Below are 24,156 nucleotides of genomic sequence, written 5' to 3' on the forward strand. Positions count from 1 at the left end.
GGGGTTGTATATAGCTGCGCCCTGCGGAGCACCTGGTTGGTTATTATCTTGAATATTATTATAGATAGAGATAAACTGTAAACAGCAATAATGTTCAGCAAAGTAAAATTTACAAATAAGTCAACATGACCAAAATGGTCAGTTGACCCCTTTAGGAGTAATTGACCTTTATAATCAATTTTTAACCATTTTTCGTAAATCTTGGTAATCTTTTACAAAAATCTTCTCCTCTGAAACTACTGGGCCAAATTAATCCAAACTTGGCCACAATCATCTTTGGTGTATCTAGTTTAAAAAATGTGTGGCCTGATCTGGCAATCCAACCAAGATGGCCGCCATGGCTAAAAATAGAACATAGGGGTAAAATGCAGTTTTTGGCTTATAACTCAAAAACCAATGCATTTAGAGCAAATCTGACATGGAGTAAATGTGTTTATCAGGTCAAGATCTATTTGCCCTAAAATTTTCAGACAAATCGGACAACCCGTTTTTCTAAAATTTTAGTATTCTTATAAAAAATTTTCTCCTCTGAAACTACTGGGCCAAATATAACCAAACTTGGCCACAATCATCATTTGGGTATCTAGTTTTAAAAATGTGTGGCTTGACCCTGCCAACTAACCAAGATGGCCGCCATGGCTAAAAATAGTACATAGGGCGAAATGTAGATTTTGGCTTATATCTCTGAAACCAAAGCATTTAGAGCAAATCTGACGGGGAATAAATTGTTTATCAGGTCAAGATCTATCTGCCCTGAAATTTTCAGACAAAACAGACAACCTGTTGTTGGGTTGCTGCCCCAGAATTAGTAATTTTAAGGAAATTTTGCAGTTTTTGGTTATTATCTTGAATATTATAATAGATCAAGATAAACTGTAAAATAGCAATAATGTTCAGCAAAGTAAGATCTACAAATAAGTCAACATTATCAAATTTTTTAGTTTACCCCTTAAGGAGTTATTGCCCTTTATAGTCATTATTTAACAATTTTCATAATTTTTTGTAAATTTTTAGAAAATATTTTCCACTGTAATTACTGGGCCAAGTTCATTATAGATAAAGATAATTGTAGCAAGAAGAATGTCCAGTAAAGTAAGATCTACAAACACATCATGATCACCAAAACACAATTTTGTCATGAATTTATCTGTGTCCATTGTATAATATTGCACATAGACCAAGGTGAGCGACACGAGCCTCTAGTTTTTCAATTAAAATGTTTGATATTCAATAATTCTATACATATTTTGTTGTCTTTGTCATTGACCAAAAATCTGACACTGGTGACCATGTCTTGAAGGCAACCATTAAAGAAAATTATACAGTTTTTAAACACCATTTATTTAATAAAAATATTAAATATTTCTTCCAAAAACTGCATGTAATTATTTAAATGCTTCCAGTGTTAGCCTAACGATGGCAATTTTTCATAATTTAAACCATTTTTGAACCAAAATATCAAAAGAGTTTTTCCCTGAGGTGATACTCATTTTTGACTTCATGTGAAACACAAAATGCACATCTGATTGTGGCTAGGCCGATTGTTGAATTGATAATTTTCCCTCAGCTTCTAACATTTGTTCTTCTGATAAACAATTGATAAAAGAGTTATTTTTATTAAAAAACATAGTTTCATGTTCCGTTTTACAAAAGGCATGTTTTGATGAGTACAAATTTTGATAGAATTTTCTCTGTTCTTCCAACATTTTGAATTGATCAAAGATTTCATCTCCATTTTCGTTGATAACTTTAGGACTAATTTTTTCATTATAATGTCTTTTCTAAATTACAAAAGTAGTTTGTACATTTTTCTCCTTCTGCTTCCCATTTTGCTTTTGCTCTTGCAATTATCCCATTTTTAAGCTCACCTGGCCAGAAGGGCAAAGTGAGCTTTTCTCATCACTTGGCATCCGTCGTCCATCATCGTCGTCGTTAACTTTTTACATTTTGAACTTCTTCTAGAGATCCACTGAATAGAATGAAACCAAACATGGCATGAATGTTCCTTATGAGGTGCTGACCAAGTAATGTTATTTGTAGCCAATCCATCATCCAAGATGGCCGCCAGCGTAGGGACTTAGTTTAACATAGAACCCTATGGGAAATGCATACAAATGACTTCTCTTAGAGAACCACTGAATGGAATAAAACAAAACATAGCATGAATGTTCCTTATGAGGTGCGGACCATGTGTTGTTACTTTGTAGCTGATGCATCATCCAATATGGCCGCCAGCTGGCGACTTAGTTTAACATAGGACCCTATTGGAAATGCATACAAATGACTTCTTTTAGAGAACCACTGAATGGAATGAAACCAAACATAGCATGAATGTTCCTTATGAGGTGCTGACCAAGTATCATTACTTTGTAGCTGATCCATTATCCAAGATGGCCACCAACAGGGGACTCAAGTTTAACATAGGACCCTTTGAGAAATGCATACAAATGACTTCTTTTAGAGAACCACCGAATAGAATGAAACCAAACATAGCATGAATGTTCCTTATGAGGTGCTGACCAAGTATTATTACTTTGTAGCTGATCCATCACCCAAGATGGCCGCCAGCAGGGGACTCAAGTTTAACATAGGACCCTTTGAGAAATGCATACAAATGACTTCTTTTAGAGAACCACCGAATGGAATGAAACCAAACATAGCATGAATGTTCCTTATGAGGTGCTGACCAAGTATTATTACTTTGTAGCCGATCCATCATCCAAGATGGCCGCCAGCAGGGGACTTTAATAGTTTAACATAGGACCCTATGAGAAATGCATACAAATGACTTCTTTTAGAGAACCACCGAATGGAATGAAACCAAACATAGCATGAATGTTCCTTATGAGGTGCTGACCAAGTGTTGTTACTTTGTAGCAGATCCATCATCCAAGATGGCCGCCAGCAGGGGACTTAGTTTAACATAGGACCCTATGGGAAATGCATACAAATGACTTCTTTCAGAGAACAACTGAATGGAATGAAACCAAACATAGCATGAATGTTCCTTATGAGGTGCTGACCAAGTATCATTACTTTGTAGCCGATCCATCATCCAAGATGGCCGCCAGCAGGGGACTTAGTTTAACATAGGACCCTATGAGAAATGCATACAAATGACTTCTTTTAGAGAACAACTGAATGGAATGAAACCAAACATAGCATGAATGTTCCTTATGAGGTGCTGACCAAGTTTTGTTACTTTGTAGCCAATCCACCATCCAAGATGGCCTCCAGCGGGGGACTTAGTTTAACATAGGACCCTATGAGAAATGCATACAAATGACTTCTTTTAGAGAACCACTGAATGGAATGAAACCAAACATAGCATGAGGTACTGACCAAGTTTTGTTACTTTGTAGCCGATCCATCATCCAAGATGGCCGCCAATGGGGGACTTAGGGTGCAATCAACAGTTTTTTTCTATGAAGTCACATTTTGAGGGACCATGCATAAGTGACCCTTAGTGGTGGACTGATTAATAAAGATACTTGTATAAAACTAGATATCACTGGAATCAGAATGTTCTCTAGTTTATAATGAAATAAAAATAGTGTGTACTTTTAATATATTAAAAATATTCCATCCAATGAACATGGGGAAAAAAAGGTCTAATTTGAACATAAAAAACTTGAAACCAGGTCATGTGCACACCCATGAAGCTATGATTCATGCACATTTTACATAATCAAAACTGTATGAAATTTGTAGGTTTTTACCTGGCCTTTCAAAAAAATCTTGTTTCAGGGTAGGGTTTCCTGCTCCGAAAAGAGCTACAATGGCTGCAAATAAGTTTTCAATTTTCACTGCCAAAAAAACAGGATGTTTACAGTGTTTTCTCCCCTCAAAACATGTAAAGTTAATATAATTTTTAAAACTATTTCAATCATTCAACCTGTTTTAATTGAAAGCTAATTAACTAATTTTTACAATCAAATACAAAAAACATGATACTTTTTCACCAATTGAGTGAATAAACAGGGGTTTCCCTCCATGGTTAGTTTTAGTCGGGAATAACCCCTAGTTTTTTTATACGAAACTGTTTATAGCACCCTTAAGGCAAAACTTTATATGGGATATATTAAAATTTCTTAGCTTTTCTGAATCTGTACTGTACCGATTAAAATGATGTCTGACTTTAAGGATTGTGACCACGAATAGTGAAAATACAGCTCTTTTTTCATGTCGCATAGTACTGGCATATTGGGCAGTGGCAAACAGTTTAACCATCAAACTCCAAACATTTCCAGTATCCCATTTTCATCAGTTTTACAAAGAAGATAAATCATAAACTAGGGTTTCTTTTGAATAAATAGAATAAAAGCTATGAAATAAGCATGAATAAAGTTACTTGAAATATATTTTGTCCCTAGTATTATGTGAACTAAGTTATAGCTGAGTTGAGAAAAATATGGAAATAGTGTTTTTCTTAGGAATGGCACTTGTACCTTTATGACTTTAAAAAGTACCAAATATATATTATAACGAATTAAAATTTATGTCACACTGATCAGAAGTACAGGTCAAAGTAGAAAAAATCTACACTTTGCATGTGCAACTTTTGGTTCCAAATATATGAGAGATTGAATAAAATATCATGACGTCACAAAAAATGAAAAAAACTTCAATATTCGCGCAGAGTCTGGTTTTCTTATTTCTGGTTGCTTATAATGTACAAATCTGTAATATTTGCATTAAATATACCAAACTGATGCTTTTAAATTAAAGTATATGTGCCGTACAATATTTTTCAGAATTGTTTTACTCCATTCGCGTACACATTTCTATGCGAAAACATCACTCTAATATATATTTGTCCCTTTAAGGGTGCAATCAACAGTTTTTTTCTATGACATCACATTTTGAGGGACCATGCATAAGTGACCCTCAGTGGTGGACTGATTAATAAAGATACTTGTATAAAACTAGATATCACTGGAATCAGAATGTTCTCTAGTTTATAATGAAATAAAAATAATGTGAACTTTAAATATATTAAAAATATTCCATTCAATGAACATGGGGAAAAAAAGGTCTAATTTGAACATAAACCAGGTGCTCCGCAGGGCGCAGCTTTATACGACCACAGAGGTCAAACCCTGAACAGTTGGGGCAAGTATGGACAAAACATTCTAGCGTGATACAGCTCTGAATTTGGATTGTGATCAAATTTTTGACATTACATGGGTTTTTTTTACACAAAACAAATGTCAAGATTTTACAAATTTTACAATTAAAGATTTCTTCTTCAAACTTTTTAAATCTAAAATTAAATAGTTGACATAGCATAGGTTTCTGACACAGAATGAATGTGGTCTAATGAACTTAAAAGTTTGTTTTTGCCTTTTAGCAATTCACTATGCTGTTGAATATTAATCCTCTCAAAAAAATGTTTGAAGAAATTTTCTTTTTATTTATGAAATCTGAAATGAGAAAAATTTAACCCCCCCCCCTTTTTAGCTCACCTGGCCCAAAGGGCCAAGTGAGCTTTTCTCAGCACTTGGCGTCCGGCGTCCGGCGTCCGTCGTCTGTCGTCCGTCGTCTGTCGTCCGTCGTCGTCTGGCGTCGTTAACTTTTACAAAAATCTTCTCCTCTGAAACTACTGGGCCAAATTTAACCAAACTTGGCCACAATCATCATTGGGGTATCTAGTTTAAAAAATGTGTCTGGTGACCCGGTCAACCAACCAAGATGGCCGCCATGGCTAAAAATAGAACATAGGGGTAAAATGCAGTTTTTGGCTTATAACTCAAAAACCAAAGCATTTAGAGCAAATCTGACATGGGGGTAAAATTGTTCATCAGGTCAAGATCTATCTGCCCTGAAATTTTCAGATGAATCGGACAACCCGTTGTTGGGTTGCTGCCCCTGAATTGGTAATTTTAAGGAAATTTTACTGTTTTTGGTTATTATCTTGAATATTATTATAGATAGAGATAAACTGTAAACAGCAATAATGTTCAGCAAAGTAAGATTTACAAATAAGTCAACCTGACCCAAATGGTCAGTTGACCCCTTTAGGAGTTATTGCCCTTTATAGTCAATTTTTAACCATTTTTCGTAAATCTTAGTTATCTTTTAGAAAAATCTTCTCCTCTGAAACTACTGGGCCAAATTAAACCAAACTTGGCCACAATCATCATTGGGGTATCTAGTTTAAAAAATGTGTCCGGTGACCCGGCCAACTAACCAAGATGGCCACCACGGCTAAAAATAGAACATAGGGGTAAAATGCAGTTTTTGGCTTATAACTCAAAAACTAAAGCATTTAGAGCAAATCTGACATGGGGGTAAAATTGTTTATAGGGTCAAGATCTATTTGCCCTGAAATTTTCAGATGAATCGGACAACCTGTTGTTGGGTTGCTGCCCCTGAATTGGTAATTTTGAGGAAATTTTTGCCGTTTTTGGTTATTATCTTGAATATTATTATCGATAGAAATAAACAGTAAACAGCAATAATGTTCAGCAAAGTTAGATTTACAAATAAGTCAACATGACTGAAATGGTCAGTTGACCCCTTAAGGAGTTATTGCCCTTTATAGTCAATTTTTAACCATTTTTCATAAATCTAAGTAATCTTTTACAAAAATCTTCTCCTCTGAAACTAATGGGCCAAATTAATCCAAAGTTGGCCACAATCATCTTTGGGGTATCTAGTTTAAAAAATGTGTGGCGTGACCCAGTCAACCAACCAAGATGGCTGCCACGGCTAAAAATAGAACATAGGGGTAAAATGCAGTTTTTGGCTTATAACTCAAAAACCAAAACTTTTAGAGGAAATCTGACATGGAGTAAAAATGTTTATCAGGTCAAGATCTATCTGCCCTGAAATTTTCAGATGAATCGGTCAACCTGTTGTTGGGTTGCTGCCCCTGAATTGGTAATTTTGAGGAAATTTTTGCCGTTTTTGGTTATTATCTTGAATATTATTATAGATAGAGATAAACTGTAAACAGCAATAATGTTCATCAAAGTAAGATTTACAAATAAGTCAACATGACCGAAATGGTCAGTTGACCCCTTTAGGAGTTATTGCCCTTTATAGTCAATTTTTAACCATTTTTCGTAAATCTTAGTTATCTTTTACAAAAATCTTCTCCTCTGAAACTACTGGGCCAAATTAATTCAAACTTGGCCACAATCATCTTTGAGGTACCTTGTTTGAAAAATGTGTCCGATGACCTGGCCATCCAACCAAGATGGCCACCACGGCTTAAAATAGAACAGGGGTAAAATGTAGTTTTTTGCTTATAACTCTGAAACCAAAATCATTTAGAGGAAATCTGACAAGGAGTTAAATTGTTAATCAAGTCAATATATATCTGCCCTGAAATATTCAAATCAATTGGACAACCAGTTGTTGGGTTGCTGCCCTCCAATTGGTAATTTTTAAAGAAATTTTGCTGTTTTTGGTTATTATCTTGAATACTATTATAGATAGCGATAAACTGTAAACAGCGATAATGTTCATCAAAGTAAGATCTACAAATAAGTCCACATGACCTAAGTGGTCAATTGACCCCTTAAGGAGTTATTGCCCTTTATAGTCAATTTTTAACAATTTTCATTAATTTGGTAAATTTATGTAAATTTTTACCAAATATTTTTCTCTGTTACTAATGGGCAAAGTTCATTATAGATATAATTGTAAGAAGCAAGAATGTTCAGTAAAGTAAGAACTTCAAACACATCACCATCACCAAAATACAATTTTGTCATGAATCCATTTGTGTCCTTTGTTTAATATGCACATAGACCAAGGTGAGCGACACAGGCTCTTTAGAGCCTCTAGTTTCACATCCCTGTTTCCCTTTTTCCAAAACTGATATCAATTCAAATTTCTAATGGAGTTTGCAACAATACCTACTCTTTTAAATACATCATAAAATATTAAAATGTAAAATAAAGTGCTTGTTATCACTGAATGGTAAAGATTGGTTGGTAGTAAAAGTGAATATACATTGTTTATTGTATAAAACAATAAAAAAAACTTCATCAGCAACATTTTATATTGGCAAATTTCCAATGAAGTTATTTACATAAAGTTAATGGCAAATAAAAATAGAAAATGACATCATAGTCATGTCTGGCAAATGTCCAACATACATTATCTAAAAACATTTTAGATAAGATAAGGAAATAAGATGTAAAAAAACTGCTTGTTATCACTGAATGGTAAAGATTATTTTAATTTATCAGTTGGTAGTAAAAAGTGAATATACATTGTATATTGTATATAACAAAGATTTAAGTTGATTCTGGACAAAGAAAGATAACTCCAATTAAAAAAAACTTGCTATTGCACAATATTTTGCAATTAGATATTTCTTGCTTACTATTCTGGACAAAGAAAGATAACTCTAATTAAAAAAAAAATTGCTATTTCACAATATTGTGCAATTAGATATTTCTTGCCATTGCGCAATACTGTGCAATTGAAAAGACTTGCTATTGCACAATACTTAATATAATAATTTTAGATCCTGATTTGGACCAACTTGAAAACTGGGCCCATAATAAAAAATCTAAGTACATTTTTGGATTCAGCATATCAAAGAACCCCAAGATTTCAATTTTTGTTAAAATCAGACTAAGTTTGATTTTGGACCCTTTGGACTTTAGTGTAGACCAATTTGAAAACAGGACCAAAAATGAAGAATCTACATACACAGTTAGATTTGGTATATCAAAGAACCCCATTTATTCAATTTTTGATGAAATCAAACAAAGTTTAATTTTGGACCCCGATTTGGACCAACTTGAAAACTGGGCCAATAATCAAGAATCTAAGTACATTTTTAGATTCAGCATATCAAAGAACCTAACTGATTCATTTTTTGTCAAAATCAAACTAAGTTTAATTTTGGACCCTTTGGACCTTAATGTAGACCAATTTGAAAACGGGACCAAAAGTTAAGAATCTACATACACAGTCATGACAGTTAGATTCGGCATATCAAAGAACCCCAATTATTCAATTTTGATGAAATCAAACAAAGTTTAATTTTGGACCCTTTGGACCCCTTATTCTGTTGGGACCAAAACTCCCAAAATCAATACCAACCTTCCTTTTATGGTCATAAACCTTGTGTTTAAATTTCATAGATTTCTATTTACTTATACTAACGTTATGGTGCGAAAACCAAGAAAAATGCTTATTTGGGTCCCTTTTTGGCCCCTAATTCCTAAACTGTTGGGACCTAAACTCCCAAAATCAATACCAACCTTCCTTTTGTAGTCATTAACATTGTGTTTAAATTTCATTGATTTCTATTTACTTAAACTAAAGTTATTGTGCGAAAACCAAGAATAATGCTTATTTGGGCCCTTTTTTGGCCCCTAATTCCTAAACTGTTGAAACCAAAACTCCCAAAATCAATCCCAACCGTTCTTTTGTGGTCATAAACCTTGTGTCAAAATTTCATAGATTTCTATTAACTTAAACTAAAGTTATAGTGCGAAAACCAAGAAAATGCTTATTTGGGCCCTTTTTGGCCCCTAATTCCTAAAATGTTGGGACCAAAACTCACAAAATCAATACCAACCTTCCTTTTGTGGTCATAAACCTTGTGTTAAAATTTCATAGATTTCCATTCACTTCAGAGATGGGTTCGATTACTTTCAATGTAATTGATTAAATTACAATTACTTTGTCATTTGTACGATTAAATTAAATTAATGATTACATCATTTCTGAAAGTGTCTGATTAAATTAATGATTACATTGGCAAAGTAATCATGATTACATCTGATTACAATGAATTAAAAAAAATATATACATTTTGCATGATGTGAATGAATAAACGTTTAATATGAGTATTTAGACCGTACTCGTACGGTCGGCCCGTATGAGTTTACGTGTATGATCCAGTACGAGCTGACCATACATGTTATTAGATCATATGGGTTAAATTTTTAAAAATTAACATTTATCACAATCTTTATTTTCAGATTTACTAATTTAATATTATCACAATTACACGGATAAAATGAACAAATGAATAATTGAAATTAAATATTTGTTTAATTGTATATCTTGATCCTAATTTTGGTACTCTTAACCAATGTTACACTTGCTACCACAAGTAACGTACTAATATTTTTTACATTTACATTTTTGCAGTTCGTGTATGTTCCTTAGCAAAAATATTTTTTGGTAAAGTTGCTAAATATTCTAAAACAATTATCCTCCCACATTATATTTACTTCCGATATTTTCAATTTTAGTGATCATAATTCAATTGTTTTACTGAGTGATCGACATGCTAAATACAAGAGATTAACAGATTCAATTAGCGTGAATTTTTTAAATCATTAAAATATATAGTTGTTTTTTTTCAATTACAATTAAACTTTTTTATATCTATTTGAGAGTTAAGTTATATTGAACTGTTATATGGATCTAATTAACTTTGCCAACTTCTTAATATTAGTCAGACCGTACGCGTACCGTCCGACCGTATGAGTATTTTGAAAAAGTACGCATACAGTCCAGACTGTACGCATACGGTCCAAATACTCATACAGTCTGAAACATAACTATAGCATTTTTTAGAAAGTATTGTGTTTGCTATATTATAAAATGATAAATTCAAACTTCATCTATTTAATAAACCTCAAAATTTCACTTCATACATACATGAACATTGTGTCACTGGTTACGACCCATTGCACTTTATCATCATTAATCTCTGTATTATTTTGACTTCAATTGAATATAGCTTTATATAAAGCATTTGCTGTTTGTCTTCTGACATATTCTAGACTTTAATTTATATTTGTTTCAAGGTGCAGTTTATGGGAGTTAAAATATAGATGAAATAGTACCAGTTTAATCAAATTGTAAACAAACTACAAGTGCTAAAAATCATTGCATTTTACATGTCCAGTACAAATACATACAAAAATGTTGCTTATTTTAAACAAGATATTTGTCCAACTTTTAATTAATTTTGTGCTAATTGAATAAATTATCACATGTCTGATTTATCTTTTACCATATATATTGTCCTACAGCTATACTCAGTTGGTAATTGCAATAAAAACAAACCTTAATTGGTTTCCTACCTGTCAATTCAAAGATGACAAAAAATACAACATTAACAAAAGATTATAATTAAAGGTTAAAGAAAAGTATTACTTGAATATAACAGTTATTATCAAATATATATATGTACATCTTTAAATTGTGAATATATGTACAATATCTTTTATTAAGGCCAGAAACATATAATTGTATTATATGTCTCTTCTTGGGCTATTGATGACTTTTTAATACTGTAACAGTTTATTTTTACTGAAGTATACAAACCAATTGTCATGTTTTATAAAAAAAAAAAAAAAAAAGTAAACCAAACTATCTTATTAAACATGTTCAATACAAGTGAAACTGCGAGCTACTGCTCACTGATGATACCCCCGCTGCAAGTGGATAATATTAGTATTGTAAAAATATGCAAGTGTTTGGTAAACAGGAAGTTTTCGAGTGATGAATCTGAAAACGCATCACACGGTATAGCTGACTTATAAAAATCCTGAAACCAAATTTCAGAAATCCTTGTATTGTAGTTCCTGAGAAAAATGTGACGAAAATTTTTAACTTGGTTATCATGTGTAAAATCATACAAGTGTTCGGTGAACAGGAAGTAGTCGAGTGATGAATCTGAAAACGCATCACACGGTATAGCTGACTTATATAAATCCTGAAACCAAATTTTAGAAATCCTTGTATTGTAGTTCCTGAGAAAAATGTGACGAAAATTTTCAACTTGGCTATCATGTGTAAAATCATACAAGTGTTCGGTAAACAGGAAGTTGTCGAGTGATGAATCTGAAAACGCATCACACGGTATAGCTGACTTATATAAATCCTGAAACCAAATTTCAGAAATCCTTGTATTGTAGTTCCTGAGAAAAATGTGACGAAAATTTTCAACTTGGCTATCATGTGTAAAATCAGACAAGTGTTCGGTAAACAGGAAGTTGTCAAGTGATGAATCTGAAAACGCATCACACGGTATGGCTGACATATATAAATGTTGATACCAAATTACAGAAAGGGTGGATGTGTAGTTCCTGAGAAAAATGTGACGAAAGTTTCATGGGACGGACTGACTGACGGACGGACTGACGGACGGACTGATGGACGGACGGACGGACTGACAGACAGAGATAAAACAGTATACCCCCCCCTTTTTTAAAGCGGGGGTATAATAAATTGAATAAGAATAACAAAGTTTCCACTATTGACCATAAACACAGTTTAAGATTTTTTTCATTGTAATCAGAATGTAATTATAAAGTAATCAGGATTACAGGGTATTTTGAAAAGTAATTGATTAAATTAAATTACATGTAATCAGATTTTTGGCTGATTAATGATTACAATGATTACTTGAAAAATTGTAATCAATTACAGCTGATTAACGATTACAATTACAATTACCCCAACTCTGATTCACTTTTAGTAAAGTTAGAGTGCGAAAACTAAAAGTATTCGGACGACGACGACGACGCCAACGTGTTAGCAATATACGACGAAAAATTTTTCAAATTTTGCGGTCGTATAAAAACTTGAAACCAGGTCATGTGCACACCCATGAAGCTATGAAAAAAGCATGCATCTAAGTCAAAAATAATAATCAGTAGACATCCCCATCCAATGGATTTAGTTTTAAAATTTCATAAACAGACATAAAAAAAAACCATGATCATGAGCAATGCCATTAGATGAAATATCAACAGATTGTAGAGCCATGAATTGTATACTAGTATTGTATGTAAAATAAAAATAATATTTAGTTTTGATTTTATTTACTGATAGCTAAATCAATATAAATACCATTAAAAACAATAATTAAAGATCTAGTTTATACAATGTTGAATTGGTAATTATTACCTTTTAGAAGATTTTTTTTTAAAGGATCATTAGTTTACCCAGGGTTATATGTTTTATCTGTTTAGATGTGGCAAGGCATTTGGTTTATATGTAATTGTTATATGAAACTTTGCCTATGAAATCTGTTTCTCTGAGCTATGAATGTAATTTTAGATAATAAATTTATTTTATTTCATATAATATATGTATAATCTTTGCTTTTAATTATTTGAAAAGAGTGCTAGAAGGAAAAATTGACTCAATTTTAAGAAAAACTGTTTAATGAATTATTTCCATTTAATGATACAAGTATTTATGTTTTCAATTTATAAAAAAAATGTTTTTGTCAGCTAAACTTTCCTTCCTGTCCACATAAAGACATGAAAATGGAAACCAAGGATGCGAGTTCATTTGCAGAATATCTAACTCAAGATTTGTGAAAAAGGTCATTTATTCAGAATATTATAAAGCATTATATAACTGACAGTGATGGACAATTATGTCATCAAACAAAACTGAATAAATGACAACAATTGCAAAGGTGGGGAATAAATACCGCCACTCATCAATAAACAAATTACAAAACATAAACAAACAATTATATACAATCAACATAGATATGATAGAATAATAATACTAAAAACTTAAAAAAGAGGGTGTAGGTGGGTGGGAAATTGAAAATCTTTACTTTTCTGGCAAAACAAAAATAGCGTCTAGTAGCATTCAGTGCAATTGCGATAATGCGGGCGCAACTTGACGCTTGTTGAAAGTTAGCATGCACTTTAACCTCATTGGTCAATTAAAATATTTGTGGCCAATGATAATTAGTATTGACCCTGATCATGCCATGACCATGCTGACCTTGACTGCCTGTAATCGAAAACTTGCATAATTCCTAGACAAAGACCATGGAAATTTTCGGTTTCTTATTACACCATTGATAAGAAATAAAACCTACACAAGATGAAACAGTAGCCCATAAATTTAGTGTATAAAAATTTACTGCCAAAAATGTTTTTATTATAATAAAACTTATTTTTTGTCAGCTAAACTTTCCTTCCTGTCCACATAAAGACATGAAAATGGAAACCAAGGATGCGAGTTCATTTGCAGAATATCTAACTCAAGATTTGTGAAAAAGGTCATTTATTCAGAATATCATAAAGCATTATATAACTGACAGTGATGGACAATTATGTCATCAAACAAAACTGAATAAATGACAACAATTGCAAAGGTGGGGAATAAATACCGCCATGATCCCCAAGTCCCTGAGTTGGGGAGACCGCCACCCGAGACATCCTTGGAAACTACTTTTTATGACAAAAGGAAAAATTCAGAAAAATAACATATCTTTCTACTCAAAACATTAGTGTAAATAACAAAATTAGGCAGAGCAAGCCCTGTTGACCTCTACCGTAACTGTTTGGCCAGTAGAAATGCCAATGTAAAGCAAACCCTTTTGACCTTTACATTCTCATGTCATACTGTTTGAAGTTCATCCTATTACAAACATTAAAGTAACTTAAATGTGTAAGGTACGCAGAGTGAAACAATTTAATTAAAGACAAAATACATAGTTATATATAAAAATGAAAAAAAAAATACAATACAAATATATTTACATATCATTTTGCAAACAATATTAACAATGGATTGAGCAAGCCCTGTTGACCTCTATCCATATTGACATAAAAGTCTACTCTAAATAAACGCAATGACGCAATTAAAAGAAAAGAGTAAAAGATAGAGCAAGCCCTGTTGACCTCTACCAGCTTAATTAATACATAATGGAAAAATATAATTTATTTGGCAGAGCAAGCCCTGTTGACCCCTGTCAAATCATACTTAAAAATTATCCATTCGAATATAATTTTGCAATGCATTTGATTTCCATCTACCCATTTGCTGTATAACAGATAAAGATGTGCCTTTAGCTGCTTCACTTGTTGCAGCGCCTATTCTAAAACTATGACCCTTGTAAAGCTCTGGGCTTAAACCTATAAAAATTAATAGGGACTTCAAAGAGGAATTAAAATAAGTGTAAGATACTGGTGTACCACAAAGAAATTGAAAAAGGGGACCGGACTTGTGTTTTGCTACCTTTATATAATCCATCATTGTTTTTACAGGGCAAAACATATTACCAAAGTTTCGAGTAATTAAAATAGTCTTGGGACGCAAGTCACTATGTTTGTAAAATGTTATTGTGACGGTCATATTTATTGGGACCTGATTTTTATAACCCACAGAAATGTCTGACAACTGTAAAACTTTGTTATTTTCATTTTTGTTTTTAACAGCAATTTCTCCTATCCTGAGGAAACAATGAAATGCCAAGGACATCATAGCCTTTAAAAGGAACTGATTGAACTGATCCCGTATAACATGGGAAACCGCTAACAATAATTTTGATAATATCTCTTTTGTAATGGGTAATCTGGTGTCACAGGAACTCCTCAAATTTTGTGCACCCTTGATAATCTTTTTTATTAAAAAAGAATTTGTAGGATCAGTCAAACATTTTAACTTGTGAACATAACTTATAGCAGAAACATAAGATGCTATTGTAGATGGTTTATAATTTTGCAAAAACAGAAAGCTAATAAAATGAGACACCATCATGTGCGTAGATGGATAAGCCTGTGATAAAGGAAAATGTTCCTTACAGAACTGTTCGTATGCTTTTAACATTCTATTATAAGAAGCTCTTGTTGCCGTTGATAGTGAAGCTTGTAATAATTTTCTCGTCATAGATTCAAAAGATGCTGTGGCACTGAAACTGGAGTTGGACTTAACCAAGGAGCTATGTGATGGGCTTTCTGAAAAGAAAAACGAGACAACAAGTCACAGACTACATTTGTCTTACCCGCTATATGCTTTGCTTTAAAATGTATATTAAACTTCAGCGATGCCAAAACTAACCTGCGGACCAATTTCATTAAAATTTTATCTCGTGATGAAGTTTTATTAATAATATCAGCAACCGCCTGATTATCAGTCAAAAACAGTACCTTATGATTTGACAATGAATGCCCCCATATTTCCACAGCAAGAACAATAGGAAACAACTCCTTTATTGTAATGTGTAATTGAAGCATATTTTGAGGCCATTCCCCTGCAAACCAAGTACTGCCAAAAACAGCAGCATATCCCCCATGAACCCCAGCTGCATCTGAATACAATTTTAATGATTCAGAAGACACCCATTTTTGAAACAAAAAACAGGACTTCCCATTGTAATTAGATACAAAATCAAACCATGCCCTCAAATCAGCTCTCGCTTCTGAATTTAGTGTAATTCTATAATGAGGACATGAATGGCCAATTGTTAGATCGAATAACCTTCTCAGAAATGCTCGTCCCGGAACTACAACACTACAGGCAAAATTCAATAAACCTAAAAGAGACTGTAATTCTCGAAGAATAACTTTCTTTTTTACCTTAAATATGTTAAGGAGACCCAAAATTTTTGCTATTTTATCTTTTGGTAATCGAGCTACCATAGCCCTAGAATCAATCTCAATGCCATAGATAGTTATGCATGTTGTAGGTAATTGAGTTTTTTCATCTTTTATAGGAACACCTAAGGTTTTTGATAAAGTTAAAAATGTGTTAAGTGCTACAGAACACTTGTTAGTATTTGCTTCCCCTACAAAAAAGAAATCATCTAACAAATGTGAAACACCTCTTATTTGAAATTTGCTATTCAAAATCCACTGAAGAGCAGAGGAAAAATTTTCAAAAAGTTGGCAAGAAGAAGAGGCCCCCATGGGGAGGGCTGCATCATGATAAAATTTTTCCTCCCATTTAAAGCCCAATAAATGGTATTCTGAAAAATGCACAGGAATTAAACGGAACGCATCTTCAACATCGGCCTTACTCATTTCACAGTTGAAACCGTGTTCTTGAACAAGTTCTATGACAGTTTCAATATTTTGATATGAAACTGAAGTGTATTCAGGTGGTGTCCAAAAATTGACAGAGTCCCCTTTTGGAAAGGATAGGTCATGAATTAAGCGGAAAGACCCACTTTCTTTTTTAGGTATTAGACCCAAGGGAGAACAGATAAATTTATCAAAGGGTGGTTCATCAAAAGGTCCTTTTATTCTGCCTTTCATAATTTCCTTATTTAATTTGAGGTTGACCGCGTCAGGATTTTCTCTTGCGCTTTTATGGTTGGAAGGAAATTTGTCCACTTTTTTATCAAGCAAAGAATTTATTTTAAAGCCAAATGTAAAACCCTGTATTAAATTTAATTTCATTGCTTTGTCATAGCCTTTGAGGAAAATGTTTAATTTATTTACTTTTATTGGTGTTGGTAGACTTGTGGGTTGTAAGCCACTCTTTACATGAGACTGTGGCATGTTTTTTATCACATTGCACACATTGGTGCTTATGTTTGCAGTTGTCACTGGAGCAGCCACCTGTTCTACAGTAGGTCCAGCAGTAACCAGGTGGGAATTGACTGCTTTGTTGCTGAACCCGCCGTTGAAAGGGAGGACCTCCACTTTGTTTAACGTGTTTATTATTTGATGCATTGTTACCGGTATTAGTATTTGAACGATTGAAATGATCATAAAAGGCAGTGCGCCAAAGATCATCATTTACAACTGCCCAATCAAATTTCATCACTCTGCGTACCTTTCTAAACGTTTCATCATAAGATTTTTCCATGTTAAACCCAAATTGCTTTGACATAGCTCTAACATTATATGCATATTTAATAAGACTTAAAATATGTTCTGGATGGTTCACATAATAAATAGACATATAAATATCAAAAGCTTCAGTCCACTGATGAATTGAAAATAACTGTTTTGGTTTTGCGTATGTAGAAATTTTTACAGCTTTCGATTTGAAAAGAACATCATCATCTTCATCTTCATTTAAATTTGGAGAAAGTGTAACAAAATCCACGTAACTATCGGACATTATGTCTTTCCTAATTTTTTCACTGACATTAAAACCCAAAGGTAAAGTATTTCTAATTAAATAGCTTGCTGTCTGCCCTATAGACGAATTGTCAATACCTAATGTTTGGTCTTCTTGTGTTGTTGGGCTACTGGCTGTGAAGTATCCAGCCACCGATAGGTCTGACGTCACAGGTGGTACCAATGAATAGTGAACTGTGTTTGATGATGACGACGGCAATGTATGCTGACTCTCTGTTAGGTTATCAGTGCCGGAAACTGCTTCCTGTGTTGCACTAGAGCGCATACCACACACACTTGACAATCTGTCATCTGATAGTCTGACTCCACTGCTGTCTGTTAGGTGTAAACCAGCTCCTTTCAACTGTGTGATCATTGCTGCAGCTATTTCATCTGCTGTTGGCTGTGCTGTTGTACTTGCAATGTTCATCACAGGAGCTGTTGATGGAGTTGGACCAATGTTTCGAACCCGTTTCCGCCCTCTTGATGTATTACTGGTAGTTGTTTCCACAGTTGGCAAAACTACGGGATCTATGACAAGGTCCCGGTCTGTAAGGTCGGAAGGAGCAGCTCTTCTTTTGGATCTAGCTCTTTGTTTAGGCATCTTTAAAGTAAACAAAAATAATTCTTGAATACCTGATAATGTGTTTTGACTATAATATAACATCAGAAAAAATATGCATACATGTATATCACTTATATAATGCTATTCATTGTTAATTGTTCATACAAAAAATTCACGCAACGAACAATGTGGCACACAAAAATGCAATATTATATGTCAACTACATTGTAACCATACATGATAATAAACATGTAAAGTATGGTACATGTAAAAAAGTATGTAAAGAAAACCAGTGTAATCTGATACATAAATACAAAAATGCACTATGAATATCAGAACCATAACCATAATGATGGTTAACCATATGTATGTATAATGATACAAAATATAACCATATAACCAGTGCAAATTGATACCATTTTACAAAATTGCACTGACATATATGATAACCATAGCCATAATGATGGCAATAAAACCATGTGTATAATGATACATTTGTGTGCCACACTAATTGAATAAATTTAACAAGAGCAGTGGATTGTCTGCAAAAATTTGTATATATACATGTATTCTAGTTAAAGTATCATTAATGACTGATGCATAAGTTTTCATGAATAACAAAACAATGATGTACATGTACAGATAATAGCATACTATAAAATAAGCTTTTTATTTATTATAAGTAAACTATGTAAACGTCCCGTTTATAGATATCTCTTTCTACAGTTTGATTTTATTAATTGAAATTATTTCATACGATTTGCACTACCGACAGCTGCACGAATACTTTTAGCATAGATGTGCATACCTTCACCATTTAAATGAACTTTATCTGACAACAAAGCTTTCGTGTTTTTCCACAGGCCCCGATGTTTCCAAAAAGTAATATTTGTACGTGATTTCAAAGATGAAAACAGTACCTGATTCACTTTGTTTACTTTGTTGTTATAATCGGGACCCGACCTTTCGGAATACCTCGGCAGTAATTGCCCAACGATCACGTGACCAACACCATACACTGTGATTATGTAATCACAGAATGACGCGATGTCTCGAGCCAATTTCTCAGGATTCTTCTCGCTTGTCAAGTCATTACCGCCAATTTGAATAAATACGGAATCTGGTTTTAAAGTGTCAAAAACTTGCACAAATTCATGTTTCTGAATGCATTTACGACCCGGACGCAATGTACTACCACCGAAACCGGCAAATTGAACCTGAATTTCGGTACCATCGAATCCTAAATTGTATAGCCCTTCTGAACGATTCTCGTACAAAAATGATTCTAATCTATGTACAAATGAATGACCAAATATTAAAACTCGATGAATCATAATAAACAAATTTAGAATTTACAAATTATATAAAAATAATACGAATATTTTTAATATGAAGCGAATATTTTGAATAAAAGAATATTTTAGATGGCTTTTACCTTCTGAACAAGTTCTGTGTAATCCTAACGAAGTCTTTTCTGTACTTAATCGTCAGTAATCTTCTGTCCAAAATTAAATAAAGCCTCTTTCAGGAACAAACTTGAAAATTGAAAATCTTTACTTTTCTGGCAAAACAAAAATAGCGTCTAGTAGCATTCAGTGCAATTGCGATAATGCGGGCGCAACTTGACGCTTGTTGAAAGTTAGCATGCACTTTAACCTCATTGGTCAATTAAAATATTTGTGGCCAATGATAATTAGTATTGACCCTGATCATGCCATGACCATGCTGACCTTGACTGCCTGTAATCGAAAACTTGCATAATTCCTAGACAAAGACCATGGAAATTTTCGGTTTCTTATTACACCATTGATAAGAAATAAAACCTACACAAGATGAAACAGTAGCCCATAAATTTAGTGTATAAAAATTTACTGCCAAAAATGTTTTTATTATAATAAAACTTATTTTTTCTGATACATTGAAAGTTTTTAAGTATTTGAGACTTATTTGTTGATCAATTCAAGGCAGGTGCTGCTGCTGGGAGCTCAGTGGATGTGTCACTCTTTCCACTAGATACAGTCAAGACACGTTTACAGAGTCATGCTGGTTTTTGGAAATCTGGAGGATTCCGTGGAATATACTCTGGTTTGCTGTCTGTTACTATTGGTGCTGCTCCTACAGGTATATTTTATCTCTTATAATTGATTTACTAAAATTTCATGCTTGTCATATGTTCATGTTGTCACCTTTTTCCTGTAGGGAATGGTGTCAATACAAAAGCATATTATTGTTAAAATAAAAAACTTCATCATGCTACCAAAAAAAAAATTGTAAAATAACAAAAATTCAAGACTCCAAGGTAAAATCAATTGGGCTTTTCCTTATAAAATGTTAAAATCAAAAGCTCCAAAACATCCAGCGAATCAATAATAACTATCATATTGCTGACTGGATCTAGGCATATCCTGATGCAGAAAAAGCTGGATTAAACTTTTATAAACTAAACCTACCACTTGTATAACAGTGGCCTAAAATTCCATTATATTGACTACAATATTTGAACAAATAAAATAAAAGCTGAAACCCAGTAAAACATTAATGGTAAGTTCCATGTCATATGCCAATCTCACTCAGCTGGCTTGTTTTGGATTTTTCAAAATGGTCAGTGTAACCATGGAAACAGTCATAATGTCCAAAACTTCCAAATGCTCCAATCTCGATTTAACGTTATAATAATGTTAACTGGCACATGGCTGAGTTACTTTTTGACTTTGGAATTTCCAAAATGAATGCCGTTTCCATGGAAACAACAAAATATAATTAAAATTTTAAAATTAATTTTTTTCAAGGTGATTAATATTTTAAATTGAGGATTGCATATATGACTCTTATATTTTTTTTTGTCTATTTAAGGAATGAATTTTGTTACGGTCTGATTAATTTTGTGCAGAGTTATGGTCCTTGGACTTAGAAAATTCACTGATGTATTCAGTTTTCTGTACTTTATTCTGTCACCAATTCATAACATATTGATTTAATAATTGGTACAGTGTTTTATTATGACAAGTTACAGATCAAATATTCAGTTTCCAAACCTTTTTATGCCCTCCTACGATAGTAGAGGGGTATTATGTTTTCTGGTCTGTGGGTTTGTTCATCCGTTCGTTCGTTCGTCCATCTAATCGTCCCGCTTCAGATTTAAGTTTTTGGTCAAGGTAGTTTTTGATGAAGTTGATGTCCAAACAACTTGAAACTTAGTACACATGTTCCCTATGGTATGATCTTCCTCATTTTAATGCCAAATTAGAGTTTTTACCCCAATTTCAAGGTCCACTGAACACAGAAAAAGATGGCATCCGTGTACTTGGGACACATTCTTGTTTTTTCATGCTTAAAGTCTTTATACGGAATTTAGAATCAATTAAACGAGAGAGACAAATATATATCTCTTACTAAAGTAATTTAAATAAAAAAATTATATACAGCCCGTAACAGAGAAATCATCGAATTGATGTTTCTTTACCGTCAAAATTAGCTACGTTATCGACAAACTTAATTGAGTAGTGACCGAACTATTGGTTCTTTAACGTTAAAAAGATTGACAATGCTGACAAACTTTCATGTGTCAATAATCAAGTTTAATACCGATAATATTGAAAATAATTCTAATAATATGAAACAAAATATGTCCATGCACCATTTCGATTGGGCGAAAAGTAGTCATTTCTTCAAAGTCAGAACAGAAAAAATAGAGTTATGGAAGGACGTCTTGATAGTATTATTTCCTTACAATTTTACCCAAACTAAAAGAAATATACTGGTCAACAATTAAAAAGGTGTTTGATAGGAATGAAGTCCTTTATTTTTACAATGTGTACTGTATGTGTGATGGCTTTGAATTCAATCAATAACTTTAAAATGTTTTCTCATATGTATACACAAAAGGGAGGACTGGTACAATGTATTTGTACTTCTGTTAGAATATGTCTTTATCCGTTTCACATGCCAAACTTTTTTCTAGTACAGTTTAAACGGGGAAATTTTGTTGAGAATTTCTTTTAATAAGACAAAATAACGAGCAAAACTATTTCTTGCAAGGGCACACACAGAGAATATTTATTTTAGTAAAAATCAGTAAAAAAAATTTTCTCCAAAATATACCATGGCCAGGACCTGACAGTTTTTAGCAGTGTACAAATGAAAATCGGAAAACTGCGCCTGCTGTCATTTTGAGGGATCATGCAACATTTCACCTATTACCCATAAACAACGTAGGTTCTCAAGTACTAAAAAAAGTTCTAAAAGATAATTTCAAATCAGAGTAAACATATTAACTTCCTTATATCCAGTCGAATTTATCTATAGGTTACACAAAGCTGGTTCTTAAAACGTTTTTATCAGAGAAAACATTTTTCTTTGACTTTTAAAACATTCTTTTCTGAAAATGGGCACTATCCAAGGCCAAGTATGTTGTCAAAAATTCTCACTTTTGAAATCCAGAATGTACACGTATGTTTTTCTTAAAACCTGAGTTAATTCCGACTTCGTATCATTATTACCAGAGACCCTTTATCAAGAAATAAAGCTGGGATTATCTTTTTGTTGGTAAAGTGGGATTTCAATGTCCCGGATTGTCAGGTCTCGAAATTTAGGACGTGAAAAAGCCCGCCGGAACTTTGGTTTTTAAATCCTTTTATTTTCATGTAGAACGGTGTGAATTATTCAGCTTGAAGCAAGAAAACTCTTCGATCAAACGAAGGAATCTCTGGTGTTAATTTACCAATTTTTGTCGAAATACACATACATTTCTGCTTAACCGCGTTAAATGAAAAACTTAGTGCTAACACACATCTGCTAAGGCACGAAACATTTGATTTTCAGGAGGGGAAGATGGGGGGGGGGGAGTATATAGTTATATATCTCAGAATATTTTAATAACCGCTTCACTGGTCAGATTTTTATGCCCCGCCTTTAGGCGACGGGGCATTAAGATTTACCCTTGTCTGTACGTCTGTATGTCCGGTCTATAAAATTTTTGTCAAATATATATCGCCTTGTGTATGTCGGATTGGTTTGATATTTGGTCTGAAGCTTCATCAAGATGAATTGTACTGTGTCTCCCCTTTTCAGGTCTGTCATTCGTCTACTTCCTGTTTGGCGGGGGCATCTGTGTCTCATAGACACATTTTCTCTGTTTTCTATTACAGTTTATACAGGAAAATTTTGTTGACAATTTTTTTTTCATATGACAAAATATTGAGGCAGCAGATTTTTTAAGTCAAAATCAGGGTCAGAATATTGTTTTCTAAAAACTACCAGGCCCCTTCCTCCATGAAAATTAAATGGTCCGTGGCAAAAATAAAAAATTCCCACATGTTCAACTTCAAAATTTGACCAGATTTTATTCTTAACTGTCGGATAATATACTAGGATAACATAGAAAATGTCCTGTATGGGACGATTCTGTACTCATACTTTACGCGTAGTTGGGTACAAGTGTCCTCGTAGTGAACGCACCCGACTACGCGTGCAGTCAAAAGGTGTACTCTTACGTCGGATACCGGACAGTTTCTTTGTTATATCTGTACTTTATCAAATACATGTACATGTTGATATTTACTTAATATTAAATAGGTAAAAATTATTGCTGAAAGCCTGTTCAGGGTTTCTTTCTTGTGTATGATTATATCATTTTTCACATGCCTGAACTCATTGACGATAATGTAAGATGCTCTATTAGAAAAAAATAGATTTCTAGTTCAGGTTTGAAAAAGAAATTTCGCCTTTTCTTGAGCCTGTTTTGTACATTTAGTTTAACATATATGATCCAATGGAAAT

At 33.2% G+C, this 24,156-nt stretch overlaps 1 protein-coding gene across 1 annotated transcript in view; it reads left to right on the top strand.

Annotated features, from left to right (window-relative positions):
* LOC143079410 (mitochondrial S-adenosylmethionine carrier protein-like) overlaps positions 1-24,156 on the top strand; it is a gene marked incomplete in the record, with an annotated part of 79,285 nt that overhangs the window by 11,096 nt on the left and 44,033 nt on the right. The window contains 1 exon segment of the mRNA XM_076254744.1: positions 20,343-20,499. Within this exon segment, the coding sequence (XP_076110859.1) occupies positions 20,343-20,499 (157 nt within the window).

Source organism: Mytilus galloprovincialis, chromosome 1 (assembly GCF_965363235.1).
Source record: "Mytilus galloprovincialis chromosome 1, xbMytGall1.hap1.1, whole genome shotgun sequence".
Taxonomy (NCBI): Eukaryota; Metazoa; Mollusca; class Bivalvia; order Mytilida; family Mytilidae; genus Mytilus; species Mytilus galloprovincialis.